The 23,839-nt window shown below is 48.5% G+C and overlaps 1 protein-coding gene across 2 annotated transcripts; it reads right to left on the bottom strand.

Annotated features, from left to right (window-relative positions):
- Positions 1 to 64: 64 nt before the first annotated feature.
- PINK1 (PTEN induced kinase 1) lies at positions 65 to 16,554 on the bottom strand. 2 transcript variants are annotated; one of them, XM_036353100.1, is made up of 8 exons: positions 16,103 to 16,551; positions 12,049 to 12,336; positions 9,655 to 9,755; positions 6,384 to 6,566; positions 4,671 to 4,834; positions 3,184 to 3,311; positions 2,585 to 2,821; positions 65 to 1,378 (listed from the first exon to the last, which is right to left on the bottom strand). In XM_036353100.1, exons 1-8 carry the CDS (start codon positions 16,496 to 16,498, stop codon positions 1,121 to 1,123), a joined length of 1,755 nt encoding a protein of 584 aa, XP_036208993.1. In that variant the 5' UTR covers positions 16,499 to 16,551; the 3' UTR covers positions 65 to 1,120. The 2 variants fall into 2 exon arrangements, with proteins under 2 accessions (XP_036208993.1, XP_036208994.1); XM_036353101.1 differs by lacking the exon at positions 2,585 to 2,821 and having other exon boundaries at positions 16,103 to 16,554.
- Between the last annotated feature and the right edge of the window lie 7,285 nt (positions 16,555 to 23,839).

The raw sequence follows: 23,839 nt of genomic DNA, 5'->3' as shown, positions 1-23,839 counted from the left end.
AAAATTCTTTTCTTTATGGTATAAGAATCAGTCTTAAAGCCAAATAGTCGAAGGCAAATACATATTCTGCAGTTGTAAATATGCATTTAATTCTTCACAATTCCTGTAAGAAATGCCAGTCAGGAGGAAACCGGCAAGTTTAAAACACCATGCTATTAATTCCCATTCCATTGGTCATTTTAGCTCTGCTAGACTCAATGCAGTAGCTGGAGTGCACAGGCTCTCTTGTTTTCCAGGCCTGCATGTTTTTCATTCTGGTATCAATATACTGACTGACCTGTGCAAACGCCTGCCTTAGCTCAGGTAGCATGCCGCTGACAGCGATGCCTTGGCCTGGATCCTCTATAAAGTGGCGTGCAAGTCCACCCCTCCCCAGCCCAGCCTCATTTAACAGCCCAGCCATCTACTCTTCAGAGGTCTGTGAAGACAGAACATGAGCGTAAGGTAGGGCTTTGTGGTCAGCAGTTAACACCTGAGTGTATCTTCTCACCTTTGTAGGCTAAGGTCTTACCACAATTTTAGCATCCATACACATAGGGGCCAAGTGATTAGTGCTTTTTTTTTTAGAGTTAGGCCCTTTGGCTTCATCTAGACCAGGGGGTTGGCAAACTATGGCCTATGGGCCAATCCAGCCTGCTGCCTATGTTTGTATGACCTGCAAGCAAAAAATAATTTTAAGAACCATTTAAAAACATAAAAAACAAGACTATTTAAGTGACACGTGAAATTCAGTGTCCATAAATAAAGCTTTACTATCGGCATGCAGCCACACCTGTTTCCATGTTTCAGACTGCTTTTGTGCCACAACAGCAGAGCTGAGTAGCTGCAGCAGCCTGGGTGTTTCCTATGGGGCCCCTATAGGAAAAGTAAGAGAAATGTACGCAGACGCACCACAATCGCACAGCTAGAGTTAATAGCTACAGACCGTGAACCTCACTCAGCTTGTTCCTCCCATTTGCCAAACCAGATGCCTTCTTTTCCACTGACCAGCCCTCTCTGTGCCACCTTTTCTCCTGACTCTCCCCTCACACCTCAGACCCCCGCCCCCTTCAGCATTCACAGACCATCACGACATAGATGCTGCCAAGTTCTTTTAGTAATTCACCAGCTACAACAGCCTTCACGGGGCTGCCCTCCAGGCGTAGAGGAGGAGGGCTGCTTGGCACAGCGCCTCGTATTCCAGGTTGGCCAGAAATAACATCTTCATTTTTGTTTCCACACAGCTCTTCTCTGTAAGCCTGTCGGCCAGCAGAGTGGCTGCTGATTGTTGGAGGAGCCAGCCAATCATCTTGTCTAGTTTCAGATTCTTCAGGGCTAGAGTATGTTCACCCCAGAGGCTTAAATGAAGCACATTAGCAGCTACTCGGGCAGATGGTCTCTGCAACAGGAAGGGAAGCTGAGGCTTAGAACATCTGTGACAAAGTGTTCAGTCCACAACCCTCTTCGGTAAGGAATCCTCATTTCAGGTTCTTCCTTCCTCTGGTCCCAACCAAATTCTTCTCCGCCTGTCTCTCCCCTACCACACCTTTCACTTTCCTGACATATTGGCTGCTTTCTACCCATGCTCCAGGCTTTCCCATGTTTACAAGTTTGCCTGGGGGCAGTGTGCTCCCAGTGGGCCTCCCCATCACCGAGGGCCCACAAACTGCCTCCTGCTAGGAGCACTGTCTGGAGTTGTATCTCATAGTAACTGGTAGCAGAAAGCATTACTGTGACCATGACAGCACACTGTGCAAGATGGGAGGTAAGTGGAAGAACAGAATTTGAACCCTGGTCTGCCTCTGCCCTTTTCACTAAGCATGCCACCTGAACCAGACCTGCCACTCCAACCGTGTGGCCTCTCATGTGTTAGCCTTTAGATTCCTTATAGCAGTGGTCGGCAAACTCATTAGTCAACAGAGCCAATTATCAACAGTACGACGATTGAAATTTGAGAGCCAAGTTTTTTAAACTTAAACTATATAGGTAGGTACACTGTTATTAACTTAACTAGGGTACTCCTAAGGCTTAGGAAGAGCCACACTCAAGGGGCCAAAGAGCCGCATGTGGCTCACGAGCCACAGTTTGCCGACCACGGCCTTATAGTAACTTCAAAATGTCCAGATCTGCTCTCATACATATCTTCACATCTATTGTCTCATTAGATCTCAGCCATTTCCATAAACTACATCTCCAACAGACATTTCTTAAAAATGCATCTTTCTCCCTCTGAGTAATGTAGCAACTAAAGCCAAGAGGAGCTGACTTGCTGGGATTCTAATTTGGTGGCTAGTTCCCCTACTCCATTCATACTGAACTCGATTTTGCTCTCCTGTACTTGGTTTTTAATCTTTGTAAGGCAGGAGAGTGGTTGGTCACTCTACATCAGGGGTGGGGAACCTTTTTTCTTCCAAAGGCCATTTGGATATTTATTTGGTCTAACATTTAATGAACTCACCCCTAATGCCACAGTCCAAATGATTTTGCGAGCTGTATGCCCGTGGGGCAGATGTTCCCGACCCCTGCTCTAGTGCTTGCCCAACGCTGATCTTTACTCTGAGGTTTCTACCTGCAAATTCCCTGCAAAACCTGGGGATGGCCTCACCTTGCTGGCCTTCCGCTGCAGCAGTGATCTCACCAGCTGTCTCGCAGCTAGAGGCACCGACTCGGGCAGTGTAGGCAGCTGAGTCTCTTGGTAGCTTCGGCTTTCAAGGTAGACTCCACCCTCGCCGTAAAAAGGATTGGGGAGCCCGAAGATTTCATAGGCGAGTGCTCCCACTGCCCAGGCATCAGCCTTGCTGTAGTCAATCACCACTCTGGGGCCAGGGCAGGCCGTGGACACCTGCTCAGAAAGCAATGGATGAGCAATCATGTTGCTGGTTTTTCCAAGCTACTCATGCTCCTGCATGCCACCTGATTCATGGGCTAATCTGAACTCTGTCCTAAGGAACCTAGAATTTTAGTGAGTTGTAGCTCAGACCCAGAAGAATCTGTCTATGATGTCGACTTTGTGCTGACAAAACATGCATCTCCCGGGAACATTAGGGAGATCCAGACTAAAGCAAAGTGGCAGGGAAGGGACTGGTGCCAAATCATGGGTCATGAAAGCTGGAGGAGCTGAGAAAATGATGAGGCATGAAGTCTTGTTCTATCAGTGGAAACACCAGAGTTGCTGATGGCACATGACATCTCAGCGGGACTCACCTCAGGAGCCATCAGGCAGCCGTTTCCGCCCCGATCCACATCCCAGCTGGTGAACGGCAACTGCAGGCCGATGCGTTCATCAGCCAGGCAGCAACCAAAATCAGAGATTACCAGCCAGGGGCAGCCGTCTGGGGAAGGGACAGAGGGGGTAAGCAACTGCTTCTCCATCTTTCCTCTGAGAGGCCCTCCTAGGAACCTACTAAAGCCACCATCAAGACGTAGGGGAGAGGGGCTAATAGGGACTCAGGGTTGGTACAGGAGAGCAGAGGCTCTCCAGAGAGCCAAATGGGAAGGCCAGCTACACAAATACAGAAGTGCCTCTAGAAAATAAAGGCTCCCTGACAAAGCCCTCAAACAAAGAACTTGATAAAAGTTTGGATCAATCTAGGTTGGCCGGTGTTCTCAGTGGTTAGAGTGTTGGCCCATACACCTTTAAAGGGTGCCAGGTTTGACCTCTGGTCAAAGGCAACCAATTGATGTGTCTCTCTCACATCAATGTTTCTCTTTCTCTCTCCCCTCCCCTCTCTCTAAAAATCAGTGGAAAAAATATCCTCAAGTGAGGATTAACAGCAGAAAAGTTTGGATCAGTCTAAATAATGAAGTCATTGGACCTGTCCCAAGGCTTAAGGACTGCTCATAATTTACTCAACAAATGATGCTTGGCTCAAATGACCTCTAAGGGCCCTTATTTGAACCTGAAAACCCAAATCAAACCTAAGAATCGGGTGCATTAGGAATTCGTTATTTGTAAAAGTATTCACACAGACTTCCTTTAAGAAGCCAGTTCCTCTAGTAATTTAACTGCATGTTATTTTAAATCTAGATCGAAAGTGATCAGATATATGAACTACTTTACAGTATCCCAAACAATTAACCATCCACCTTCTACGTGAATGCTTCCAGTGATGGGAACTCATTATTTCCAGAGGCAACTGGGCTTACATTTGGACAGCTTTCAGTTTGAAAATTCTTTCTTATATTGAGCTAAAGTCTACCTTTTTTACTTTAATCAAGAAAACTTCTGCCGAAACCGGTTTGGCTCAGTGGATAGAGCGTCGGCCTGCAGACTGAAAGGTCCCAGGTTCGATTCCGGTCAAGGGCATGTACCTGGGTTGCGGGCACATCCCCAGTGGGAGGTGTGCAGGAGGCAGCTGATCGATGTTTCTCTCTCATCGATGTTTCTAACTTTCTATCTCTCTCCCTTCCTCTCTGTGAAAAATCAATAAAATATATTTAAAAAAAAAAAACAACAAAAAAAAACTTCCATCACTAGGGTTGTTCTGTACATGGGCAACAGAAAGGAACTTGGGAATGTTAATCACTCCACAAATCCCATGGAGAACGAAAGCTTCCACTTTGAAGGACAGATTGCTCATGTCTTGTGTACAGAGCTAAATATAGATACAACTTATAATAGGACATAAAAACCAAAAAGGACCTATGTCCCCAGACCCCTGGAAAGCTCTGCGGTGTGGGCAGGCACCTACCTGCATCCAACTCCACAAGGATGTTGTCAGATTTTAGGTCCCTGTGTGCGACGCCCTGTTGAACCAGATGATCAACTCCTTCCAAGAGCTGCAACATCATCACGGTGGCGAGGCGGGGGCTTGGGGTGTTCTCTCGAAGGTACTGGCGCAGGGTACAGGGGTAGCTGGTGGAGAAGGTGACGGAATCTCTCTCATGCACTGACACTTGCTAGCATCTTATTTATTACTAGGATGATGGGCTTGCCTCTTTTATCTGGAGCTTTTTGATTTCTTATTGCCCCAAGTATCCTTCGTTGCCACCCACTATCCTGAAATTAGGAAGAGCCAGGCCTCACATGTTAATAGTACAGATCTCATTTCCTTGAAATGTCCACGGCTGCAATGTTAAGGGGTGCAGAGGGGGAGAAGAACTGTGTATGTTAAAAAACAAACAGCCCTAGGTGGTTTGGTTCAGTGGATAGAACGTCAGACTGCTGACTGAAGGGTCCCGGGTTCAATTCCAGTCAAGGGCACATGCCCAGGTTGCAGGCTCGATCCCCAGTAGGGAGCGTGCAGGAGGCAGCTAATCAATGCTTATCTCTCATCATTGATGTTTCTCTCCCTCTCCCATCATCTCTGAAAAAAAAAAAAAGTACATGTATGTGTGTACATATATATATGTGTGTGTGTGTGTGTGTGTGTATACACACACACACACACACACAGAAAAACGGTTAAGGCAGCCACAGAGAAGGGACAACAGTCAAATGCACTAAAAGCACTAGGTGAACCCAGCCATGTGGCTCAGTGACCTATGAAGAACCAGAATGGTTAGGTTCCTGGACAGGGCACATGCCCAGGTTGCAGGCTCGATCCCCAGTGTGGGGCATGTGGGAGGCAGCCGACCAATGAATTTTAACTCATCGTTGATGTTTCTATCTCTCTCCCTCCCTCTCTAAAATCAATAAAAACATACATCTATACTAATAATAGAGGGATATGCAAATTGCCCAGGATGCTGTCACAGTAACAACCAAACAGCAGGCTACATAGGGCGAGCAGGCTGGCAGGGGGGTTAGTGAGGGGCGATCAGGTTGGCAGGCAGAGGCAGTTAGGGGTGATCAGGCTGGCAAGGGGGGGAGTTAGGGGCGATTAGGTCAGCAGGCAGGTGAGCAGTTAGGAGCCAGCGGTCCCAGATTGTGAGAGGGATGTCTGACTGCCAGTTTAGGCCTGATCCTAAACCGGCAGTTGGACATCCCCCGAGGGGTCCTGGATTGGAGAGGGTGCAGGCTGGGCTGAGGGCCCGCCCCCCCGTGCACAAGTTTCGTACACCGGCCTCAAGTCTATAATAATAAGAGCATAATATGCTAATTAGACCGGACGTCCTTCTGGACAAAGCCGGGGCTGCAAGGGAAGCCCGGGTCCTGGGTGCCTGCCAGCAGCCGAAGGAAGCCCGGGTCCTGGGCGCCAAAGGGAAGCCGGTGCAAGCAGCCAGGGAAGGAAGGCCTACTCTTGCATGAATTTCATGCACTGGGCCTCTAGTATTTTAAATAAAAGCACAAGGTGAAAAGTCTGTTCTAAATGAAGAGATTCTGTTTATGGAAACTTGCCCTTGGCATGGCCTTATCTCCCAAAGGATGAGGATCCTCTTCCCTGTGACCCTGGACTCCAGGTGCACAGAGGCAGGGAACAGCTCCCACTCACTCCAGGTCCTGCCATACTCCTGCCACTTACTTCTTCATAACGAGGAAAAGTGTCCGGCCGTGGCCCACGCCTTCAGGGTAAAGACGTGGGGGCAGCACATCTGGGTAGTCGACCAGGGCCCCTGGCAGCAGTGGGACTGACGATGTGAAGGCGCGGAAGACCCGGATGATGTTAGGGTGAGGAGCCAGTTGCTTCGGACCTCCCTTAGATTTTCTGTTTCAGTCAAAAGGGACAAACATATGAGGCCAGTAACAGGTAACAAGAGTTGGAAAGATAATCTAAGGCCACAGTAAATACTGCCATTTATTCACCATTTATATCAAACATTTACTACAGATCTGCTATGTTCCAGATGCAGAGCCTGGTGTTAGAGAAAAAAACCCATTAAGATGATGCATCACATCTGATGAGCCCAGAGAAAAGCCAGATCTTCTGCCCATCCATTCTTTCGTCCATCCATCATCCCATGTGGCAGATACAGGTTAAGAGCACCTGGAATCAGACTAGGTGCCTGAGTTTGGACTCCAGGTCTGCCACTGTACATCCCTGGCCAACTTACTTAACTTCTCTGGGCTCAGTCTCAAGTGCAGGGAAAAAAGTAGTAACATACCTCATGAGGTTGATAATACTTGTAAAGAAAGGACTAGAATCTCTGTGATTCCAAGTTCTTGCAATAACACTTGGTGTGGAGTATGAGCTCAATAAACCTTTGTTGAATGAATGAATGGATTCAGACAGTTGGGAGTAGAGCTGTCACCTGCCTGCCCTCCCCACCCTCTTTCTCCAGGAGCCTCACACTCACAGCCTCAACCAAAGACGACTGGACTAAGGGTAGTAAACCTGGACACATCTGAGATCCAAAAGGCTGACAGGAAAAGGGAAGGGGCTAGGTAGAATCTCTCTTTGAGAGTACGAATGCAATGGAGCTGGTGAAAGGATGACATGAGATTTGCTTGGGCCACTGGAAGCCAAGGAGGTGTGCAAGCCAAAGGCAGGCAGGAACAGAAGAGCCAAGGGGTAAGAAATAAGGACACCGGGTGGCAGAGGAGAATGGAATAGAAGCCCACAGACATCACAGCTCAAGGCTGTCAGTGCCACATGGGAAGGCTCTGCCAGCTGGGACGGGAGTCCAGAGAAGAGTGTGGCTATGCTGGGGAGACATGTGCATGTGGGTGCTGGAGCAGGACAGGAGGCTGTGGGGAGGGCAGCCCAGTATAGCTAACTGCATGCAGAGGCAGAATAGTCATGGAGGAGCTTGGTGTCTTGGGGAGGGCAGTAGGAATGCAGTATGGTGGAGCGTAGCCTGTAAATGGGACAAGATCAGAAATCAGGGGGGTGCTAGCCGATCTGGCTCAGTGGCTAGAGCATTGGCCTGTGGACTCAAGGGTCCCAGGTTCGATTCTGGTCAAGGGCACATGCCCAGGTTGTAGGCATGCAGGAGGCAGCAAATCAATGATTCTCTCTCATCACTGATGTTTCTATCTCCCTCTCTCTCTCCCTTTCTCTCTGAAATCAATACAAGTATATTTAAAAAAACAAAGAAATCATGGGGAGAGGGGTGGGAGAGGGCAATGGGAGAGAGGGGGAAGGAACATATGTAATAACTTTCAACAATAAATATTAAAAAAAAGAGAAACCAGGTGGGAGAAGTAAAGAAGAGCAGATGCAAAGGGCCAAATCTGAGATCCCTAGATGAGCAAAGGCGCCGTAGAATACACCCAGGGTGCTCTCAGGGAAGAGTTTCTCCTGAGACCATGTTAGATGTCACCTGTACTTCAGTAATAGACCTTCGGCCATATTCACCTAACCATTCAGCAGACACTCACTGAGCTGTGGGGGAACGCAGGAAACAAAACTTGGAAGTCCTGGCCTCAGAGAGCATCTAACACAGCTGAAGAGCCTGGGAATAAGCAGACACACTCCTCTATGATTTACAGTCGGATGGTGGTAACTGCGATGAAAAGAAACGAAGGCGCGGTAAAGGACAGAGTGGCAGGGACTATTTCAGACGAGAAGTCTGGGCAGGACTCTGCGGCAGGGACATCTTAGTGCTCACAGCACCGTGACAGCACCCTGTCAGCAGGCTGAAGCTGACACCACAATATTAGCCCCCAAAAGCAGCTGACATTCAGTGGTCCACATTTTCCTACACAGGAATCAGGAGAGGAGAACAGTGCTGAGCCCACAGACCTGCCGGACCCTCAGTTATACTGGCGCCTTTCAAGCAATGCAAGAGGTTTTCCATGTACATTCCCTTAAGTTCCTATTTCTACCTTCCTGCTTCTGACAGAACTAGATCGATAAATCAATCCTCTAGTACTGTGGTCGGCAAACTGCGGCTCGCGAGCCACATGTGGCTCTTTGACCCTTTGAGTGTGGCTCTCCCACAAAATACCACGTTAAACTTCCTGGCCCATGCGCAGAAGTTGGTTTTCGGCCTGGGCGAGTCTATTTTGAAGAAGTACTGTTGATATTTGGCTCTGTTGACTAATGAGTTTGCCGACCACTGCTCTAGTAAATCACTCAAAATGCAGCAGGCCCACCTCCTCCTGGTGGTCTACAAGTATTATAGCGAGCACAATTCCTGTTGTCACAGCTCAAACCTATGACACGGGACTTACAAGCCACCGTCCGCGAGGCAGCTGTCCACTGCTCCTCCCTAAGGGCAATGCTCTTTTCCTACTGCTTTGCCGAGCTAATGCTTAGTCATCCTTCAAAAGGCACCACGAACTGTCCCTTCAAGAGGCCTTTCTGAATGGCCCCACCCTTGCCACGCACACACCACCTCTGGGCTCCCTCTGCACCTGAGCATACACCATTCTAGAACTTACCACACTTGACTGCTCCTGACACATCTGGCTCCTGGGCCTCATGGAGAACTCTCGGGGAACAGGCCACTTTTTTTTTTTTTTTTAATCTATCAGCACCATTAGGTGCACTGCAGTTGTTAGAGGAATGAATGCTACCTCTGCTGGGGGCAGAGTTCAGTTGGTACAGATAGGTGGTGCTCCACTGGGCATTACTTAGGAAGAATCAGAAATCAGATCAATTTCCTACTTTCTGAAATGGGCGTTTTGGGATGGCCCTCTCTCCTCACACCAGTGTGCATCGGCAGGTAATCTACAATCTTTCCCAAGTTAATTACCCACCAACCGAAAATCCATCATTAACTACATCATTCAGTAAGCATTTGCTATCATCTGCATGTTGTGTCAGACGCTGGGCTGAGTGCTGAGGACACAGATGATGGTTTTGCTCTCAAAGAACTCACAGCCAGTCTGGTTGGCAGATGGGTGCTTACCTGTAAGTGATGTCTCCATACTCCCCGGCCAAGGCCACTCGACTCGCTGGGACTAGCTCCTTGCTCATTGTTCTGAAAATGGCTTCGCTGGAGGAACCGGCCTGAAACAAAACCACAATGAATCCAGGGTTACACAAACCCAAGCGGAATGGCAAGTCCAACCCTTCCTTGTAATCCGGACCAGAACGGCTACTGCTTAGGATTGATTTTGACCTTTAAGATAAGCCCAGCCGGTGTGGCTCAGTGGTTGGGCGTCGACCTATGAACCAGGAGGTCACGGTTTGATTCCTGGTCAGGGCATATGCCCAGGTTGCGGGATTGATCCCCAGTGGGGACCTTCGGGAGGCAGCCAATCAATGATTCTCTCTGATCATTGATGTTTTTATCTCCCTCTCCCTTCTCTGAAATCAATAAAAATATGGTTTTTTATTGAGCTTTCTTTCCATTGAGAAAGCTTCATTTTTGAAGTGTTGAAGCTGTTGCTCCCATTAAACTGTGGCAAGAAAGGAGACTAAGGTAATTACAAACTTAGTTCTTTTTTTTTTTTTTTTTAATATATTTTATTGATTTTTTACAGAGAGGAAGGGAGAGAGATAGTTAGAAACATCGATCAGCTGCCTCCTGCACATCCCCTACTGGGGATATGCCAGCAACCCAGGTACATGCCCTTGACCGGAATCGAACCTGGGACCTTTCAGTCCGCAGGCCGATGCTCTATCCACTGAGCCAAACCGGTTTCGGCCAAACTTAGTTCTATGTTTTATAAGCACCTTGTTTTGTCTCGGCAAGGAAATACCAGTCATTTCCCATGAAATACAGATGTTTCTACCAACATAATATGTTTTGACTGAAGCAGCATTATGCTTTGGGCAGTATTACAAAATAGCTGGCAAGTGCTTTCTGTACTTAAATATTGTAAAAAGAAAAGTTATAATTGTAAAAAAAGCAGAACTTTCGTTGCATTTTTTAAAATGTTGAAGTCAATGTATGTTTGGTCAATGTTTCCGCAGTATTTATTAAAACATACTTTTTCTCTCTCCTTCAAATAAAAAAGTAACCATGTCTTTGTTGAAAAAAATAAAAATATGTGTTTTTTTGGGGGGTGAAAAAAAAAGATAAGCCAACCTCTCGAAGTGGCAAGCCAAGGTTAGTCCCTCCTGAGAGATAGGGCGGAGGTGTCATCCATGCCAACTCAGACGATGCTTCCCTCAATTCTTGGCAGTTCAGATGCCAGGGCAGGAAGAGAGATCAGGATGGTCAGGGCATGGGACCCTTCTTCCTGCCACAGATGCCTCTGGTAACAAGCAGACCTAGCCTCTCGGCTCCCTGCAGCAGACAGGTCAAGCCTGACCAGCCCCCTCTAGGTAAGGTTGTGCTGAATCACAGAACAGCTTTCCCATCTCCCAGTAAGAAACAAACAACCAACAATACCAAAGAGGAAGAAAATGACCTTATTCGCCTCTTTTCACTATGAGCAGCTCTCAGTCCCCAAGAAACTTGAGCATCAAGAATATCCTGTAAGAATCAAGTCTTTTAGGTTTTCTGAATGCAAGAGCTCTCATGCCCCAACCAGTGGAAGTTTGACGCTTCCACTGGATGTTTTATAGGCAAAGGGTTCAGATGCTTGTTAGCTATTAACCCAGCTTGGAAGGGCAACAGTCTAATGACCTTCCTTCCCCAAATCAAAATAAGAAACTGCACTTCAGGGTCCGGCATGAGCTCATGGCTGTTTTTCATCTTAGACTTGGATGTATGCTCTGGGCAGGAGAAAGAACATCAGGTCTTGATGAATTTTCTAAGCCAGCCTATGCAATGGCAAGGTAAAGAAATTACTCTCAATAGACAGAAATCTTTGTTTTTGTGGGGGGAATAAACTCAATATCCCAACACCTGGAGTCCTCCCAGAATCGACAGCAGGGAGGTGACAATCAAGCCTCTGATCTGGAGGTAAGGTGGAGGGTGAGGTTGGAGATAAGGAGTGTGGCTCCTCCTCTCCAGTGAGGCAGGTCGTGGGAAGGAGAAAAGATGGTGGTAACTGCAGTCCTGAAATGAACTAACTGATCAGCCAGGACTGCCAGGTGAGAAACCAATGGTTAGGCACTTGTTACTCAAACTTTGTTTCACAACCAGCGGCACGGGTGTCACCTGGGAGCTTACTGAAAGGCAGAATCTCAGGCCCACCCGACCTGATCAGAATCTGTCAATCCAGGTGATTCGTGGACATACTACGTTTTGAGACACACGGCTTCACACTCCTGTGTGAGAGGGTGAAGAAGCCCGACTACATAAGCACCTGGACTGTGGAGAATCTGTCTTTTCCTATCTACTTCCTGGGAAAAAGCATCATCAGGTCCCCCGAGATTGGCACTCTGAAGATGGAAGGCCCATTCTCACCCGGATGTTCCACATCATCTTGATGGCTAAGGGGAAAGCAGGGGGCTGTGGAGCTCGCGCCTCCTCTTCTCCTGGTGGGATGACATCTGGGGCTCTCCCTGGAAGAAGCCGGATGCTCTTTGCCACCTCCAGGTTCCGGGGCAACACAGGCGTGGTGGCTTCATACACAGCAGCGCTGCAGCCCTTGCCAATGAACTGCCCTATCAGATACTCCTCCAGCTGGAAGCCCTGCCAGCGTCTCGTGTCCAGTGGGTCAGGGAGCAGCTTGCTTTTCTGGGTAAAAACGGTCTGCGAGGAAAGACACACACTGTGAGAGAGGGAGACTAGTAAGGCTACGTAAAGGGAAATGGGGGAGGGGAAGGATAGCGGGGCAAGGTCTCCAAGTACCAGACTGGCAGCTAGTACAAACACAACCAAAGTAGGTTTCACTGCTCAGCCTGGGCTCAGGCTATCCTGCCTTCCTCATTACTCAGAATAATTTTTCTCACACTCAGTCGCTTCATTGCATCAGAGACAACCCAACACTGAACATCATCCGTTAAGAGGTCAGAACTTCCAATTTCTGCAGGTGACACACGCTACTCCTTTGCTGCCTGTCAAGCCCCAGCACAATGTTGGAGGTTTCTGGTGATGGAGACAGCTCTCTCTGCAAAGGCCTTGGCAGGCAGCTAGTGGATGGTTGCCAGGAGCTGTAGATGGGCAGGAGTATGTGGTCAACAGCACCCCTCCACTTGTGAATGACCTCAGGTCACTTTTGCAGACAAGGGGTAAAATCAGGATCCCTGGAGCTGAGTCATTAAATCCTCTACCTTTTAGGAATCTGGTGGACTCACTCTGTTTTCAGAAAGGAAACAAAAATATAATAATTCTGATGGAAACAGATGGAAATACAGGTGCTGGTGGGGATGCACTCCCCCAAATCAGGGTCCTTCCGTACTTCAGGCAGGTGACATCATTTGAAGTCCCCCAAGTTTCACCTCAAATCCTATCTGATCTACTGATCCCTTCCATTCCGTGGTTAGTTACCCACCTCTAGACTTTCCTACTCTCACATCATCCCTTCACTTGCTTCTGAGTCAGATCGAACTACACTGCTTTCAATGTCACTCTCTCTTCTGTTCAAAAACCTAGCCAGTAGGTGACCCAGGACCTTGTCCTGGTACTTCGTGTATCTGAAAACTGTTTCACCGGCTGGTCTATGCACCACCCATATTTATCTTCCATATGCCTCTCTGAACCTTTGCTCACACTGTTCCCCTCCCCTTCTATTTCTATTGTATTATTCTGCCTGGCTCTTCTCTACTTTTCCATCAAGTCCCAACTCAATCACTTCCTCCCAGTACAACTAGCCCTGACAAAGCAGCCCACAGCAACCGTTCCTTCTGGAGGAGTCCCAACGCTCTTAGTGTCTGTAACTAATACACCTTGCACCATAAGTTTTACCTAAAAAAAAAAAAGAAAGTCTATCTGGTCTTGTCAGCTCAATTCTACTCCATGGAGCAGAAGCAATATTTTGTGGAGTAATCCTTTATCAAGTATCTGTTCAAGTCTCTGCTTTCAATTCTTTTGTGTGTACACCAGAAAGTAGAATTGCTGGGTCATATGATAATTCTATTTTTATTTTATGGGGGAGCTGCCATGCTGTTTTCCACAGCAGCTACTCATGTACTGGTTTTTGTATAAACCTAAGTTTTCATTTCTCTGGGTAAATGCCCAAGACTGCAATGGCCAGGTCATACGGTAATGCATGTTTTTTTTTGTATTTGTTTTCTTTTGAGAGAAACTGCTGTTTTCCAGAGTGTTTGTACCATTTTATATTCTCGCCAGCAGCCCAGCTTCTCTGCATCCTCACCAGCATTTGGTACTATTAGTATTTTTTATTTTAGCTGTTCTAATAAGTATGCAGTGATGGCACATGGTGTTTTCAACCTGCATTTCCCTAATGGCTAGTGATCTTGAACATCTTTTCACATGCATATTTAACATCTGTATCTCCTCTTGGTGAAATATGCGCGCATGTCTTTTGCCTATTTTGTAACCGAATTTCCCCTTCATATGCCTCCATCTAAATGGAGTAGCCACTATTCTACTGTGACACCATATGGAATTTTAGTAAGAGATGCCAGATCTGGTCATTTTTTTCCCCAAAAAGAAATCAAACACCTGAATTTTAAAAACTGTCAACTAATTAAAAATTTTAAGTGAAGTGTGAGAAAAGGACGTGTAGATGGTAAGCTTAGGAGGATCGAGCTCCTCAGTTAAGAAAAGTCTCCGCCGTAACCGGTTTGGCTCAGTGGATAGAGCGTTGGCCTGCGGACTGAAGGGTCCCAGGTTCGATTCCGGTCAAGGGCATGTACCTTGATTGCGGGCACATCCCAGTGGGAGGTGTGCAGGAGGCAGCTGATTGATGTTTCTCTCTCATCGATGTTTCTAGCTCTCTGTCCCTCTCCCTTCCTCTCTGCAAAAAATCAATAAAAAATATATATAAAAAGAAAAGCCTCCATAATTTTAAGCAAGATTATCAAGTTTCCCACCTTGACTCCTGCCAGTTAAGCAATAGCAAAAGGCAAGGACAGTAGCAGGGAACTAGGTCAGATGTCACCTGTCATCCCAAACTAGCCAGAGCTCAAACATGAGACACTCCAGTGCTGAGTAATAAGAACTGGGCTGGGAACCAGGAAACGGGAGAGAGACACTGTGGTCCTTAACCAGCTGTGTCCTTGGGCAAGTCACTCATCTCCCCGCCCCTCAGCCCTCCACTGTACACTGCAGAGGCAGTACCAACTCAGTCTGTAATCCAAACCCCAGGCAGAAGACGGACTCCCTGGAAGAGGGAGTTCTGCCAGCAGATGACCTTAACACTTGAACTGCCACGATGGCTCTTTCCAGGGTCTGCCTGCCTACCCTTAAGGTTTTGGCTTTGCCAGTTTCCAGAACTGCAGAGCCAATTCCTTAAAATAAATCTTTTTCTATAAACATATCCTATTGGTTCTATTTCTCTGGAGAACCCTGACTTATATGGATTTTAGTAGCGTAGAAGCAGAGGTCTCTGAACTATTTTAAGTGATTTTTAAAAGCCTAAGAGCCCGGCTGGTGTGTTCAGTGCTGGAGCCATGATCCATGAACCAGGAGGTCATGGTTCAATTCCTGGTCAGGGCACATGCCCAGGTTGCAGGCTCCCTGGGGGGGTGGGGGGCGTGTGAGCAGGAGGCAGCCCATCAATGATTCTCTCTCATCATTGATGTTTCTCTCTCCCTTCCTCTCTCAAATCAATAAAAATATATTCCAAAAATAAATAACCTAACCCCCCCCTACATAGCCACTCGCTCTAGACAACTCCATTCAGGTTAACTAAAACCGCCTGGTGTGATGTCTTCTCTGGCTGTTCATGATTTTCCTTTGGCTTCAGCTGTGCCACTCCTTGTCTGGCTAACGTGGAGGCAGCCGAGCTCAGGGCTCCGGCACGGGCTGCGGAGACCCAGACTCTGGGCACCCCTCTTCACTGGCTGCTTGAGTTCAAATAAGTTATTTTGCCTGAGAACGTTTCCTTCTCCATAAATTGGGGACAACTACCTCAGGGACAGAATGTTATGACTTGTCATGAAATTTTTAAAACCTGACACAAAGCTATGAGCAATGGTGCAACAGAACGTATAATTAGCAGCCTTTCTTCCAAAACATGATGCTTGAGGAAGGGGACACAGTAAAACAAAAGTGGGGTGCTGTCCCCACACCAGAGCCCAGTAACGCTGGAATGGAGCCTTACGTGGTGATTTTCAAGGAACGTCCCAGTCTGAGGAGGGAGGATAAATCTTGCCTAATTCAGGGCTTCGGTCACTAAACGCCTCCCGGCCCCGCCCCCTCCTGGCCCCGCCCCCCACCAGCGCCCACCCCGCCCCTCCTGGCCCCGTCCCCACCAGCGCCCACCCCGCCCCTCCTGGCCCCGTCCCCACCAGCGCCCACCCCGCCCCTCCTGGCCCCGCCCCCACCAGCTGAAATCCGCTCCGAGCCTAACTGCGGGCCCCGCCCCTCCCCGTCCCCTGCGGGCGCTCACCTGGATCTCCTGACAAGCCGAGGCCGCCCGCCGGCCCTCCGCCTGCTTCTCCTCAACCAAGCCCAGCCCCAGCCCGAAGGCCAGAAAGACGGCCCGGCCGCAAGGGCCCGCGCCGCCCCGGGCCCGCACGACGAACTGCCGCTGGAGCCGCGCCGCCAGCCCCGCCACCGACTGGCGGAAGAAGCGGTAGCGGTCGGGCAGCCTGAGCCCGAGCCTGCGCGGCTCCGCGCCGGGTCCCGCGGCCTGGCCCGGGCGCTCTCCGCGACCCCGGGCCGCCGCGGGACCCGGCCACTCAGGCCGTCCCCAGCCGTAGGTCGGGCCAGGTTTGGCCGTGAAGCGAAGCAGCAGCGCTCGACCCAGCTGCAGGCCCCGGCCCAGCGCCTGTCGCACCGCCATGGTAGGGAAGTAGGCGTGCGGCACGCGAGTCACAACAACAGCAAACTTCGGGGGCGGCGCCTCTGCGCAGGCGCGTGCGCGTGCAGGGGGCGTCGAGGGGCGGGGTCACGGGTCTGGCAGTTCCAGCGCTGAACGCGCGAGGGCGCTGTGCGCGAACCTGGCGCTGGATGGTTTCTTGCCCTTTTGCACGTTAGACCCGGTGCGGTGGTGGTGCCTGTCAGGCGGGTCCTGAAAGAACATTGCTGGCCCAGGGAATCTGGAGTATCACCCACCAGACTCTTTACTACTGTTAATTTATTTAATCTTCCCACCAAGGAGATGGGAGTATTATTTTTATAGATAAGGAAACAGGCATTTAATGGGCAGTGACAGTCAGCAGTCACAGTGTCAGAGCTGAGGTTAAAGTTCATGTTGCCTTGCCTACTGAGTCCTTCCCCTCCCCGATGCCCTTAGACGCCTCTCTACAAGCCCGCAGCCCTTGCTAGTTTCTTAGGACCCCAAGAGAACTATCCCAAAGGCCACATATTTCAGATGAGTGAGCTGAGTCCCCAAGATGTGGGGGGACTTTACCCGAGTGATACAGCTTGTTAGCGGCGCATCCCTGTTACCCAAACCAGCTGTTAGGAGTGGCTGATAAAGGGATTCGTTTTCTTTTTTCTTTCTTTCTTTTTTTAATGGGAATTTTAAAGCATACACAAAAATAGAATAGTACAGTGAACTCCATGTACCCATTGACCAGCTTCAACAATTATCAATAAATGGTCATTATTTATTCACCTATACTGTTAAAAAAAAAACCCACACAGGCTCAAAATGGCAACACTCCTGCTAAAAACCCATGATACCAAACCCAGATTTAATACCAGATCTAATTGCAGTTTCAACCTCTCCCAGAAACAACCAGCATGGAATTTTCTGGTCAAGCTCAGTAATCTGTTACTTGCCTCTCCATCTCCCATAGAAAAAGAGGTGTGAGCAAGGGAGCATCTCTGGAAGGAGTCACTCACACACGTTTGTGTCTTTCCACAATGCCAGTTTTATTAGGGGAGACCCCACTAAGCCAACAGTCTCACGCAGGTTACACGCAGAAGAGGGGGAGCTTACCTGACAGGAACCAGCAGGCTGAGCATCTGGTGGGAAGTCCCGCGTTCTCAGGTGGAGAGGTGGTGTCAGTCTCAAGCCAGGTGGCTACAGTGGCAGCGTGAGTCTGGTGGAGTGGAAGTCCAGCAGGGCTTCGAGGGTGACCCATCGTACAGCCCAAATTCCTAACTAAAAAGAGAGTCACGGGGCCTGGCCGTCATGGCTCGGTGGTTGAGCGCCGACCTAGAACCAGGTCACAGTTCGATACCTGGTAGGGGAACATGCCCAGGTTGCAGGTTCAATCCCCAGCGTGGGGCGTGCAGGAGGTAGCCGATCAATGAAACCTCTCTTATCATTGATGTTTCTATCTCTTTCTACTTCTCCCTTCCACTATGAAATTAATAAAAAAATATTTATAAATAAAAATAAAAGAGAGTCATGGTAGGTAGTCCCTCCCTAGGCCTGTAGCTTCCTTGACAAAGGTCAATCTCTACCTTAAGTGAGCCTGTCTATTGTCTTTTTGCATCTAGGATAACATGCCTTTGAAATATCAGAGTAATCTCCTTTTCCAGACCCTCAGGGCATAACCAGTGCACCAGAGCAGAGACCACAGACTCCTCATTGTTACTCTTGTTCCCCGCATACCATCTCCACGTGCTCTAAATATTAATTATTAGCTATCCTGTACCCACCAATGTAAAAGAAGTATGTCTCTCCATTTTGCTTTTTATCCAATCACAGAGTTTCCCTCCCCGCTTTGCTTCCTCCTGCCTCCTTAATCTACCACCAATGGATTTCATGTAACCCTTCTATATCTCCTCCTTTTATTTTAATGTATAAAAATAAGCTATAGCCCTAGCCAGTTTGGCTCAGTGGATTGAGCGTCGGCCTGCAGACTGAAGGGTCCAGGGTTTGATTCCAGTCAAGGGCACATGCCTGGGTTGTCGGCTCAATCCCCAGTAGGGGGTGTGCAGGAGGCAGCCGATCTATGATTCTCTCTCATCATTGATGTTTCTATCTCTCTCTCCCTCTCCCTTCCTTTCTGAAATCAATAAAAATATATATTTAAAAAAATAAAATAAAATAAGCTGCAAAACTGCCATTTTCCAGAGCATTTTCTTAATCCATTGGTATTTTTCTTCCTGGCAATTGTCATTAGTTTGGCTCAAATAAACTCATAAAAATTCTAAATAGGTTTGGATGTTTCTTATGTGGACACAGAGGCACATGGAAATCAGATATTAATTTTCTTTATTGATCTCAGAAAATTTTAGCCGAAACCGGTTTGGCTCAGTGGATAGAGCGTCGGCCTGCAGACTGAAGGGTTCCAGGTTCGATTCCGGTCAGGGGCGTGTGCCTGGGTTGCGGGCACATCTCCGGTGGGAGATGTGCGGGAGGCAGCTGATCGATGTTTCTGACTCTCTATCTCTCTCCCTTCCTCTCTGTAAAAAATCAATAAAATATATTTAAAAAAAAAAAAAGAAAATTTTAAATTACAATTTAAAATGCTCTTGTTGAGCCCTAGCCGGTTTGGCTCAGTGGATAGAGTGTAGGCCTGCGGACTGAAGGGTCCTGGGGGGGAGGGTGGGGGTTGGGGTGGTGGGGGTGGTGGGGGCCGCCGGGGGAGTGTCTTCCTGCTCTACACTCTGCTCTGTGGGCGCCCTTCTGTCTCCATTGTACCTTCCTTTACTTTCCAGGCAGCGAGACTGTGTAGTTTTCGTAAAATACGTAAGAAGCATCATTTAACCTTCCCCAAAGGACATGGTGTGGGGCGGGGGGGGAGGGGGGGGGAGCTGATGCTAATGTAAAAATGGAAAAAGACAAGGAAAAAACCCACACCTGCCAAGGGCATGTTGACCTTCTCGCCTGGCACCGCTTCAATACCCTTTGTCTCCTCCTGGCAGGAGACAGACAGATTTTCCCAGGGCAGCAACATCCTTTATCCACAGCCCATTGCAGAAACGCTATCTCTGAATTGCCAGCAGAGGTGGAAGGAGATTTTGCTAAAACTGTTGACAGAGCAAAGCCGCGCCAGATGAAAATCCGACTGCTCGAAAGGCTGGGAGTCGTGTTTGGAGGTTAGAATCAAACAACAGGGGGCAGAGAGTGAGATTTCACTGGGGAGACGTGCCTCTGTTTTGCCTGGACAACATGGATGAAAACGTGCTGGTGGTGGATTAGGGCGATGTGTTGTTGAGAAATTCAGACAGTCTGTGGTTCGTGCAGTCCAATCAATTGGCTGCCCTGCAGCAATTATTCGAAGTAAAAATATGGTTATGTGACCTGCTGCATAAAGTCCTTCACAGGCTCTTTGCCCGGCCATGGCCCACGGGATAAAGACTAAGCTCCTTAGCTTGGCACAGAAGGTCCTTTACTATTTGGCCCTGGCATCTCTCTTGCTGTCCATCTTCCCTCCCTTTGTGGTCCAGCAATGCTGAATTATTTGCAGTCTTCCCAAGCATCACACTGACGCCCCTGTCTTTTTTTGCCTCGCTTTCCCCTTGCTTGTCCACAAGTAACTCATGTCGTTAATATTTTGTGCAGTCTTAATTTCTCTGGGTTATACATGGGGGAATAGATAACTTTTGAATTAGAATGTCAGACACCACTATCCCAAATGCTGGAAACAGCTCACAGTTCAAAGGAAACTCTTTGAAAACTTGGTCTATTGATGGTGTTGAGAAGTGAGCAGAGCACATGGGAAGATAACTCATTCTGTCTTGATTTACCTCTTAAAAGAATCCTTTTTTTTTTTTTAATTCTTATGAATTCAGAGAGGAAGGGAGAGGGAGGGAGAGATAGAAACATCAATGATGAGAGAGAATCATTGATTGGCTGCCTCCTGCACATCTCCCACTGGGGATCGAGCCCACAGCCCAGGCATGTGCCCCTAACTGGAACCAAACCCAGGACCCTTCAGTCCTCAGGCTGACACACTATCCACTGAACCAAACCAGCCAGGGCAAGAGTCCTTATTCATACTTGAGGTCACCTCCTCCAGGAAGCCTTCTTTAGCCTTTCCTAGACTGAGCGAGATGTTCCTTCTCTGGTTCCCTTTCTAAAGTGTGAGTTTTGTAAGGACAGGGATAGGATTTTTAAACCTTTGACACCCCCCACCCCACCCCCAGCTCCCAGCACAGGGCCTTCTGAATCCCCAGCCCTTGTTGGGAGCCACCTGGGAACACAGGCCCTCAGTGGGCAGGCTCATTCCTAAGGAGGAGGAGAGAGAAAGGCGCTGGGCTGTCCTTCTGAACTCCCAGCCACCAGACTCACACCTCCTTTCCGACAGTGAGCCAGAAGGAGATGGAGGAAAACCATAGGAATGTTGAGTAGCTCACCCCCCACCCGCAACAGAACACCCACTGCATTTGTGCTCTGGAATTTACACTGTTATTGATAAATGAGTTTCCTATGACTTATTTCTTTGTATTCCCTTCGTGTGTGTGTGTGTGTGTGGTTTTTTAGATTAAAAAGTCCTTTAAAAAAAGGTTTAAAAAACACCACACACACACACTCTAGAGGCCCAGTGCACAAAATTTGTGCACGGGTAGGGTCCCTAGCGGCTGCCGGCTGCTGGCTGGGACCTCCCTTTCCCCTCCCCTCCCAGTCTGTCTGTTGCCGGCCTGGGCCTCCCGTCCAGTCCTGTGGTTGGCTGGCCATCCCCACCCCCAGGTTGAACTCCTGGTAGAGGGGACAATCATGAAAAGCAACAATCCCTTTTCTAACTTCTAAGCTCAGAGGCAAAAATATTTTACTCTTTTAGCTATTTTTGCTATGGTTTCCTCCAGGGTTCTAATACCTCTTTATTTGACAGCCTGAGCTATTTGAGGCACAAAGCTGACCACGTCATCCCTGCTGCCGGAGACTGGTGGCTGCCCTTTGGAATAAGGTCAACTCCTTAACAAGGATAATCAGGCCTGCTTCCCCTAGCCCAAGGAATTTCCCAAGGAAATTCCCCTGCTTCCCCTCAGCCTTGGCTGCACATTAGAATCACCTGGGAATCCTTTTAAAATCCTGATTTCTGGGCCTCATCCTCCGGAAATTCTGTTTCTTTGTTACTAATGTTGTGGCCTCGCCCCGTAACAAAGAAACAGAATTTCCAGAGGATGAGGCCCAGAAATCAGGATTTCAAAAAGATTCCCAGGTGATTCTAATGTGCAGCCAAGGTTGAGAACCACTGCCCTAGTCCTTCTCCCACCCTTACTTCCTCTTCTGTTTTCTTTGCTCTTCCTTGCCCATGTGCATTTTCGATTTTTACATTTCTAGAGAGTCCAGCCCCTGGTATTCATGCCTTTGTGCAATCCACTCCCCTTGGCTGTGAACTGGACCTTAAGGACTTGCTTCTTAAGGAATAGAATTTGGCAAAAGTGATGGGCTGTCCCCTTCATGGTTAGGTTGCCAGAAGACTCTGGCTTCTGTCTTGCTCACCCTTTCTCACTCTCCTGCTCACTTCTTCATAAGAAAGCCAGCCGCTGTGTGGTCAAGTGCCCTGTGGAGAGGGCCACGTAGCAAGGAAGTGAACAGTCACAGCAACAGCCCACAGGAGCTAAATCCCGCCAACAACCATGAGAGTGAGCTTTGAAGTACATCCTTCCTCAGTCTAGCCCTCGGATGAGACAGCAGCCACCAGATGACCCAGCTCTGCCCAGATCCCTGACCTGCAGAAACTGTGAGATAATAAATTTCTGTCGTCCCAAGCAGCTAACTTTTGGCATAATTTGTTATACAGCAATAGATAACTAAGGTATCATTATGCCATATTTTTTTTCTGTTCAGTCATAGAGGTTTTTGTTTTTGTTTTTGTTTTTTTTTTAATATTTTATTGATTTTTTACAGAGAGGAAGGGAGAGAGATAGAGAGTTAGAAACATCCATGAGAGAGAAACATCGATCAGCCGCCTCCTGCACATCTCCCACTGGGGATGTGCCCGCAACCCAGGTACATGCCCTTGACCGGAATCGAACCTGGGACCCTTCAGTCCGCAGGCCGACGCTCTATCCACTGAGCCAAACCGGTTTCGGCCAGTCATAGAGTTTTTAATCCCCTCCCCCCCACCTTAACTTCCCCTTTCCATACCCCTCAAAAACAGATAGACTGGGTGTTTCTTCCATGCCTGTTTCTGTGCCCATATAATCATGTACACAATATTATGTGTGTGGGAGACCTCCTGGGCCATCCCTTATTCTTGAACAGTGTTTTCTGGCTTCATATCTGACACAGGCACCCAAAGTACCTAGTGTCCATCAGAGTTGTGCCCTCTTCCCTGCCAAAAGGAAATCCTAAAGAATCTTGTCGTTTTCATAAGCAATTAGCAGCAGCTGGCAAGAGCAGCAGACATATGGGGGCCTCTATTTCTTCCCATGGGAATCTGGGACTCGGCGGTAGGTCCTAAACCCCACAGAAGGCTCTGAACAATAGAGGGTGTGCTGCTCTGAAATCGTAGGTCCTCAGAACACGGGGAACACAAAATGAAAATAAATTTTAAAAATTATATATATCTATAATTTTTAAAATTTATTGTATTGTTGATAGTATTACAGATGCTCTCAATCCCCCCCCCCCCCCTTTAGCCTCTCTCCTCCCAGCCTTGCCCCACCCCAGGCCTTGCACATATATTTTCAATAAGCATCCCAGCCTCTCTCCAGCCAAAGGAGTGGTGTTCTTCCAAGTGGACATTATTCAAACTGTTTCTGGAATCCTCTCTTGCGAGTTGCTTGGCAGTCTGTTTCCAAGAAGTATATCAGAACGCTGGGCTTCGTCCGTTAGGCAGTCCTCATTCTCTGCCCCTCCCCAAGCCCTGTTTCCTAATGGGGGACCCTGCTGATGCCCTGGCTGGAACCTCCCCTCCCCAGAACTGCCCTGCCCCTCCGCAGGCAAGCTGCTCTCCTCCTGCCGGTGCTCCCAGAGCCCGCTCTTCCCCTTGGGTGACGCGAAGTTCTAGAACCATTAGCTCTCAGTTCCCACAGCTACCGCCAGAGCCGTGGAGGGCAGGGGTTTCATCTGTCTCATCATTGCTACCTCCCCACCGTTTGGCCCCAGCCCCAGAACAGTAGGCACTTAATAAATTATTTGCAAATGAATGAACACATTGGCTATAAAAGACTGCTGCCTGTTTGCAAAACTCAAATCCATGTTCAAAGGACCAAAATGTGTCACCTTTCACAGCTGCCCTGTATCAGGAGCTTCCGGAGGGTCCAACACGGGCTCCTATTAATGTGCACTATCCCGTTCAATCCGCACAGCAGCTCTCTTAGATGATGA

This window comes from Myotis myotis, unplaced genomic scaffold (assembly GCF_014108235.1).
Source record: "Myotis myotis isolate mMyoMyo1 unplaced genomic scaffold, mMyoMyo1.p scaffold_m19_p_2, whole genome shotgun sequence".
NCBI lineage: Eukaryota > Metazoa > Chordata > Mammalia > Chiroptera > Vespertilionidae > Myotis > Myotis myotis.
The sequence above is the reverse complement of the archived record's forward strand: the minus strand, read 5'-3'. Positions and strand labels throughout refer to the sequence as shown.